The sequence below is a fragment of the Phlebotomus papatasi genome, unplaced genomic scaffold (genome assembly GCF_024763615.1).
Source record: "Phlebotomus papatasi isolate M1 unplaced genomic scaffold, Ppap_2.1 HiC_scaffold_61, whole genome shotgun sequence".
NCBI classification, from domain to species: Eukaryota; Metazoa; Arthropoda; class Insecta; order Diptera; family Psychodidae; genus Phlebotomus; species Phlebotomus papatasi.
Genome location: NW_026604807.1, coordinates 96,937 through 106,003, shown reverse-complemented (window position 1 = coordinate 106,003; position 9,067 = coordinate 96,937). Strand labels below are relative to the sequence as shown.

The 9,067-nt window shown below is 38.2% G+C and overlaps 1 protein-coding gene across 1 annotated transcript; it reads left to right on the top strand.

The window, feature by feature from the left end:
- The first annotated feature begins 4,140 nt into the window (after positions 1-4,140).
- Positions 4,141-4,841, top strand: LOC129809329 (inactive peptidyl-prolyl cis-trans isomerase shutdown-like). The gene has a single exon (XM_055859148.1). The coding sequence runs from the start codon at positions 4,236-4,238 to the stop codon at positions 4,839-4,841; it is 606 nt and encodes a 201-aa protein (XP_055715123.1). The 5' UTR covers positions 4,141-4,235.
- The last annotated feature ends 4,226 nt before the right edge of the window (positions 4,842-9,067 follow it).

Here is a 9,067-nt window from a genome sequence, read left to right as displayed (position 1 = left end):
TATATCGGGTGAAAATTGCAACTTGGTGCATAGAACCCCCACCCCCCACCCCTCCTTCCGACATTTTGAAGACCCCCCTTTTTTTGTTTTCTCAATAGCTCCGCCCCTATGGCATTCAGCGGACTCAAATTTTAGTATGTTATAGCTGGGCCTTAGAGCTCTCCATCAATACCAAACTTAAGGTCCCCCGACCCCCCTGACCCGAGCTATAAGGGTCCAAAAAAAATTTCTTAAAATGGCCATAACTCCGGTTCTAATTGTCAGAATTTAAAAAGTGAGGGCTTTTTGGAAAGCTCTCGTGAAATGCCACTTCCCCTTCTAACATCGCAAGTTCATAAAACCACCGCTAGGGGCGCTTTTTTAAAAAGAAAATTTCTAAATCTTAAAAGTTAAATAACTCAAAAATTCCTTATGCAATCAGGCTGAAATTTAGTATGTTGTAGCCGTTGATTATACCTATCAAACAAAAAAAACCTTAAGTCGATCTAAAACCCCTAAACCGAGCTATAAGGGGTCAAAGTTCGAACATTGACCGGCCTCTATCTCCGGTTCTAACTAACATAGCGACCTAAATTTTACCTTTTTGGTTTCGTCTCGATGAGCACTTTCAGATGGAAGTTCAAAAAGTCACCACAGGTGGCGCTGTGATAGCGTCAAAATTCATCGAAATTCAAAGTCACTTTTCTCAAAAACGACATTGTGCAAGTTAATGAAATTTTAGTATGTTGCAGTCAAGTCTAGGACGTTTCCAAAATGGGGCGTAAGTGCGCTGTGGTTAAAACAGAACCGGAGATATGAGGGGTCAAAGTTCACAAAATTCAAAAAATCATATCTCCGGTTCTATGTGACCGATTTTGATGAATGAGGGCTTAAACGAAAGATCTCACCAAATGCTACAACTTTCTAGAATATTTGAACTTCGTGGGACCAACACCAGGGGCGCCACAGTCGAAAAACCAATTTCAATATCACATAACCTCAATTATCTCGACTGTCGCTAAACCGATTTTGATGATTACTTCGACACAATTGTAGAGCACATTTGTCTCTACATTTCGTCCATACATCATTTTCCGCTCACTCAGACTACGCTATCACTCCGATTTTGCCGTTTAAGTGTGAAAAAATGATTTTTCCCATAATAACGCTTTGAAATCACTCAGATGCCAATTTGACTTCCTCTACTCCACCAAGACACTTGAAACAGGGTTTTAAATGGAAAGTCCCACAAAATACAACAATTCTTTGAAATAGTTGAAGCTCAACAAATGACTACTTGGGGCACTCTGGATGAAAAAACGAGTTAAGAAACAAAAAACCTCGCTTATCTTGGCTTCTGAGTAATCGATGAGATCATGTTCTATAGGAAAATTATAGAGAACATTCTGATCCACATTTCACCCATATATTACTTTTGTGCCAGTTCATTCAAATCCTTGATATTTTGGTTTAAATACAAAATTTGTATAATTTCACGAATTTGATTCAAGATAACTGAATGGCGTCTCCCAACTTCAGCTCTAAATCGAATTTGCATGCACTCCGAGCTAGCTCACGTTAAGAATCTCACCTACATAAGCCGGTTAGGATTATCTGTCCCTTTTGAATTGAGTCAAAAGCAACTGCAAAAACCTGAAAAAGGCAATGAAATAGATTCTAAGATATTGAGTGATAATATTGTTAGCAATATCAATGAAAATAAAATCGAAAATAAAACTGAGATTATTACAATTATTCTCGATGAAAATAATATCGCTTTTGATGCTAATGGTGATGAAAATAATGGTCCTCTTTCTAAAGAGGAGGTTTTTATTGATCATTCTAAAGATAATGATAAAAACAATACGATTCAAATTAATAAGAAAGCAGCTTGCACCTTCGACAAGCAAAACCAGATAATGCAATCAGAAAATGATAGGATGAATCCAACATTTTGGTTCAATATCATTAAAAAAAATTGACAAGAATATTAACAAATTTGCAATAGCGCGGTTTGAGGGGTTATTTCTCAGAGACTACATCTTGTATTCTCATGACTACGTGACTATGAGTCCAGGAACTTGGATTTCGGACGCATGTATTGATGTCATTTTAAAAATCATAATTATAAAAACAACAAAGAGAAAGGGACAGATAATCCTAACCGGCTTATGTAGGTGAGATTCTTAACGTGAGCTAACTCGGAGTGCATGCAAATTCGATTTGGAGCTGAAGTTGTGGGACGCCATTCAGTTATCTTGAATCAAATTCGTGAAATTATACAAATTTTGTATTTAAACCAAAATATCATGGATTTGGATGAACATGACAGAAAAGTGATATATGGGTGAAATGTAGACCAGAATGTTCTCTATAATTTTCCCATAGAACATGATCTCATCGATTACTCAGAAGCCAAGATAATCGAGGTTTTTTGTTTCTTAACTCGTTTTTTCATCCAGAGTTCCCCAAGTAATCATTTGTTGAACTTCAACTATATCAAAGAATTGTTGTATTTTATGGGACTTTCCATTTAAAACCCTATTTTAAGTGTCTTGGTGGAGTAGAGGCAGTCAAATTGGCATCTGAGTGATTTCAAAGCGTTATTATGGGAAAAATCAATTTTTTCACACTTAAACGGCAAAATCTGAGTGATAGCGTAGTCTGAGCGGAAAATGATTTATGTACGAAATGTAGAGACAAATGTGCTCTATAATTATGTCGAAGTAATCATCAAAATCGGTTCAGCGACAGTCGAGATAATTGAGGTTATGTGATATTGAAATTCGTTTTTTGACTGTGGCGCCCCTGGTGTTGGTCCCATGAAGTTCAAATGTTCTAGAAAGTTGTAGCATTTGGTGAGATCTTTCGTTTAAGCCCTTATTCATCAAAATCGGTCACATAGAACCGGAGATATGATTTTTTGAATTTCGTGAACTTTGACCCCTCATATCTCCGGTTCTGTTTTAACCACAGCTCACATTTGCACCATTTTGGAAACGTCCTAGACTGGACTACAACATACTAAAATTTCATTAACTTGCTCAAAGGAATTTTTGAGAAAAAAGATTTTGAATTTCGATGAATTTTGACGCTATCGCAGCGCCACCTATGGGGAGTTTTTTGAACTTCCATCTGAAAGTGCTCATCGAGACGAAACCAAAAAGGTAAAATTTAGGTCGCTATGTTAATTAGAACCGGAGATAGAGGCCGGACAATATTCGAACTTTGACCCCTTATAGCTCGGGTCAGGGGTTATGGATCGACTTAAGTTTTTTTTTGTTTGATAGGTATAATCAACGGCTACAACATACTAAAATTTCATCCCGATTGCATAAGGAATTTTTGAGTTATTTAAGTTTTAAGATTTAAAAATTTTCTTTTTAATAACAGCGCCCCTAGCGGTGGTTTTACGAACTTGCGATGTTAGAACGAGAAGTGGCATTTCACGAAAGCTTTCCAAAAAGCCCCCATTTTTTAAATTCTGACAATTAGAACCGGAGTTATGGCCATTTTAAGAATTTTTTTTGGACCCTTGTAGCTCGGGTCAGGGGGGTCGGGGGACCTTAAGTTTGGTATTGATGGAAAGCCCTAAGGCCCAGCTATAACATCCTAAAATTTGAGCCCGATCGATGCCATAGGGGCGGAGCCATTAAGAAAACAAAAAAGGGGGGTATTCAAAATGTTGAAGGAGGGGTGGGTGGTGGGGGGTCAATGCACCAAGTTGCAATTTTCATGCGATATATAACCTTTGCCGAAAACCGCAAGTCGATATCTCTTTTAGTTTAGGAGCTATTAAGCTCCAAAGAGCGGCCGGACGGACGGACGGACGGACGGACGGACGGACGGACGGACGGACGGACGGACGGACGGACGGGAACGGTTTTTAGCCATCCATATATTCGTGATCAGGAAGTGTCAAAACACATTCTGGCAAGGTTTAGAGCCAATCGGAGGACATGAGATTTTGTTAGGATTATAGTAGGTGAGATTGTTAAGAATCTCACCTAATATGAATCTATTGACTGTGTATACACATGGAAGCTTCTTAACTGTAGTAGGGTTGATAAATCTCAGTGGAGAATCACTATCAAAAATGTCAATGAAATTGATTTGGAGAAGACTAAATTTATTTTTCTATCCTATAATGAGGGAAAAAGTACCGCAAACGATAAAAGGTGTTCGACGCCATTGCAGTAAAGTCTGCGTGAAAACTTTGGTATTTTGTGTGAAAAACGATCTCTACATTGTAAAATATGGATTCTATTGAGAGGCACTTGTTCGACGCGATGTTCGGCTTGAATATTCCGCTCGGAGTGGGTAAGCCACTGTGTCCGGAGAAGCTTGATAAGATGCGAGGAAGGTGGCAGAGAAAATCCATCCTTGAAATTCATCTTTCAATGTCCATTGTGGACATGGAAATGAAGCCGAAAAAATCTCTTGATGAGATCCGTTCGGAAATGGAGAATATTGGGGGCGGAATCTGCAAGAAAGTTATTAGTGAGGGCTTTGGGAGTGTCACTAAGGATAAACCTGAGATTACAATTCAGTACGTCAAGTACGGTCAAATGCTGGATAGCAATAAAATTGAACTGTGTGATTCAACGTACATTGCACAGAAGCCGTATACTTTTGTCCTGGGGAGCAATTGTGGGCTTCTGCCGGGCTTTGAGAAGGCCGTACGATCGATGCGAAATCAGGAGAAAGCAGAATTTATCATGAGTGAGCAGAAGAATGGCAATCCACCGGTGACAAGGAATGTAATGTTTATAATTGAAGTGATTCGAGTGGCTGATGTAATGGTGAAGCAGGACCGGGTGAGGCTTCTCAAGAACTACCCTGAGACCATGAGGCTGGTTTAGGAGCTACGTGACAAGGGCAAAGATGCTTTCACTGCACAGTTTTATCGAGTGGCTGCCGATATGTACACGGAAGTCGTGAGCCTTCTGAGGAATGTCCTCGTGCAGACCGAAACTGACAATAATAAGCGACTGGAGCTGCTCCTTAAAATGTACCTCTACGCTGGAATGACGTACAACAAGTTGGAACAGGCAGAATTTGCCTATCTGATGCTAATCAATGCTGTGAATTTGCTGATGAGTGAAGCTGTTTCTGTTTCGAATGTTCTCATGGGCAAGATCTATCTGCATGCAGCTCGAGCCAATCGTATGCTCAATGATATCCAAGAGTCTTTTGTATATCTCACCAAGGCCGAAGAGTGCATTGGTAAGGCTCCAGAAGTTCTGGATGAATATAAGAAGCTCTTCCAGATTTTCCACAAAGCTTGCGACATGGATGCTATAGGAAAAACTGTGTGCCGTGCAGTGGACAAAGGTGACGACGGTGTTGAGAACAATCATTCCATGTTTGTGGCCACCTTCGATCACATTCTGAAGACTTTCATGTGTGGCAAGGATAAATCCAAAACCGTTTACGGTCTCGAGTGCAATGAGCACGTTCCAGCAGCCATGAAACTAGCTGCCAAGTACAAGAAGATCAAACTTGAGGTGAACTCAAATGATTCTGGCACCATTGCCTATTCCCTGACCAAGAAGTAAATCATCATTCAACATTACTCAAATAGCTGAGATTCTTTTAATATGTTCCCTCCATTCTAGTTCCTTTTTTTTCGAGAGCTTTGAAGTATTTTTTTTCCTCATAATATTTACTAAATGTTCTCTTGTGAATTTACCCTCTTAAACTAAACAAAAAATAAATTTGCGTTAATTGCCACTTGGTTTTGTTCATTGTAACAGTGGATAACTCGACACTCGAATTGGCAAATCCTCAAGGAAAATCTACACTATCACATTTGCAACTTGAAAAAATTAGCTACCTTATTAATTTGAAGGGAAATAAAAAAATTCAATTGACCCGAGTGTCTCATACAAGAATGTCTCGTCAGAAAGATAGTTTTAGTTGTGGAATATTTGCTATTCTATACGCCTATGAATTAATTGATTGTCAAGCAGTGCTGAATGCACACAGAAGCGTAGATGCATAGCGATCTTATTTCAGTAAATTGCTTTTGGATGAATCTATTTCTAGAGAAGATCTGTGCATAAAATGTGGCGGTAGCGATAAGGACAATAAGTCTAAAACCCTCGTCAACTGGGTGAAATGCGATTCATGTGAAGCATGGATTCATGAAATGTGTATGGAAGACAGACATACAAAATCTGAAATTGAAAAGATGGAATATGAATGTTTTCTATGCAAAAATACAAAATGAAAAAGTGAAGTATTAGTTTAAAAATTCAGGCCTAGTTAGAGCCGTGTTGCATTACATATTTTCACATATCGTCTCCTCAAACTGAAACTGTTCTAACTGCATTTTCTTTGTATCTGCAATCGTAGCAAACGACGCTTCATGATGCGTCATTAGCTACAAATACTGATACACATTAAATGCACTTAGGACAGTTTCATTTTGAGGAGACGATATATATATATATATATATATATATATATATATATATATATATATATATCAGCATATATATATATATATATATATATATATCAGCATATATATATATATATATATATATATATATCTCAGCATATATATATATATATATATATATATATATATATATATATATATATATATATATATATAGCTCAGCATATATATAAGTAGTATACATCGAGCAAGTCGGCGCATATGACGTCACGCGCTGACGTCATCATCGAGCAAGTCGGCGTGACGTCAACCGGTGATGACGTCATATTTATGATGCCGTCACACTTATATGATGACGTCACATATTTTCTGACGTCACACCCTGGAGGCATGACGCAATATTTTGGGGTGACGTCACACCCCCACCCCCTGGGAGGCTGACGTCACGGGGCGGAAATTTGAATTTGAATTTTCCGTTAGAGTACTCGAGCGCCATCTGTGTTTGTAAATTTGAATTTTGAATGCCCGTCCGCCATTTTGAATGCCCATCCGCCATTTTGATTACTGTCTGCCATTTTTTATTTTTTGTCCGCCATTTTTATTTTTGTCCGCCATTTTTATTTTTGTCCGCCATTTTTTATTAGCGACCGCTGTTCTTATTTTCTATGCGCGCCCTCTGTTATTCCCTGTTATTAACTATTTCCGTAATTTTTTTTCGCGACGTGAAAACTTTTTGGCCGAGACCTGGGATTGAACCGACAGTACTTAAAGTCTTAAACGTAATATGTACCACCGCTTAGACCACTCGGCCACGGCGGCATGTTAGTGGGTTCCCGCTGAATCGTGAACCGTTGCATCGTCCACAGGCTGACGTCACCCATGCATAGATATTCCATATAGACATTTCCCATGCATGCATACATTTTCATACACATACACATGCCCCGTGGGAATAATTGCGCGCGTCACTTGGTGGGAAAAACAGCAGAGACAGAAGATCTCAGATTACTGCGCGAGCTGTCTGGACATATGAGCCCTCCTGTGAACCAGCCACACTTAAAGAGTGCATCCGATAGCAAAAAATTGGCACGGGCTGTGTCATATGGGATTGCAGATTAATTGTCGTGGGATTTTTTTAATTGCTGTGGGAATTTTCCAGTTGATGTGGGAATTTTTTCCCGTCCTTGCGATTACTATATAAGGCTTAAGCGAGGAAGATAATTGGTAATACAAAAATGAATACCCTAGATATTGCGAAAGTGCTTCAAAAAAATAAGTTTACCCGACAAATATTTAAAGGGGGTTTTCCAATTGATCGTCTCCCCAAAAGAAAATTATCATTACCGGCCTTCATTGTGATAAACACAGCGAAGGCAAGCCACCCTGGAGAACATTGGATTGCAATTTTTATACCTAAATTTGGGAGAAATATTGAACTCTTTGACTCCTATGGTCGATTATTTGCAAACAGCTTTATTAGGAGTTATTTGAAGATCAACTCTAGGAAGAAGAGAATGTTATTTAATGACATACAATTACAAGGACCGTTGTCTAGTGTATGCGGTCAATACTGTTGCGTTTTTGGCTATTTTCGATCGAGAGGAAAATCCATGGATCAATTTGTTCGGAAATTTTCGGGAGATGTTAACGAGAATGATCGTAAGATTAGTATCTTATTTAAAAGATATTTCGCGAATGATTAATTGTCATTCAGTTAACAAGACTCTTCACAGAAGGTTCTATAACTCAAGATGAAAGTGCAAGAAAGTGAACAAAATCTTTGTGTGTCAAAACCGATGGGAAAAAAGAAGTCCAAAGGAGTTCAAGTTGGATTGAGAAAGAAAAATGGACATGACGATCTGGATAACAAGCCAATGTCGAAAAAAATGAAGAGTGAAAAGCCCATAAAGATAAAGACTAAGATCACATCTTCTGATCCCGATACTCGTCAAGATGCCGAAACTCAAACCCTGGACTTTCTGCAGAGACAGATCCAATGCCCAAAGAAGAGCGACAGGAACATCGAACTACTTGGAGGCTACACATATTTTTTTAATGCATCAAATACAACATATGTATCAATAGGATTTTCATCCGTGGATTTTACACCCTCTGTAAAAATTTGTGTTGTGAACTTCTGGCTGGGAATTGACACGATTGTGTTTAATCAGAAGTTATGGTCAATTTTTTGTACTTGTGAATCAATTTTGAATACATGGCTTTCACTGCCAGAGGATAATGATCTTGAAAAAAGCGCATATATTCAACAGTTAAATTCATTTTTTAAAGAAGGTTTAGAAATTGATTTTGTATGTCTAGATAACAGTAAATCTTTGCTCATGACACAAAAAGATTGCACAGTCTTGTTAACATTACAAGAATTTAGAAAATTAGTGTCAATGGCAGAATTTATCAATGTGTCTCTCATTTATAACAACTCAATTCAATTTTATGTAAAAGAATATTTTGAGAGATATATTCAAACATGCAAAAATTTTGGCATGACCAGACTGAGCATGTCTCAATTCACAGCCCATTTAGAAAACAAGTTACCTGTTAACTATTTTCGACTATTTCACGAATTCTCCTTACTGTCCGATGATTTTCTCAAAGCGCAGATACAAAGACAAGACAAGCCACAAGGTTTTCCAGAATAAACAGCCAAAAGGAGTAGAATAAAAA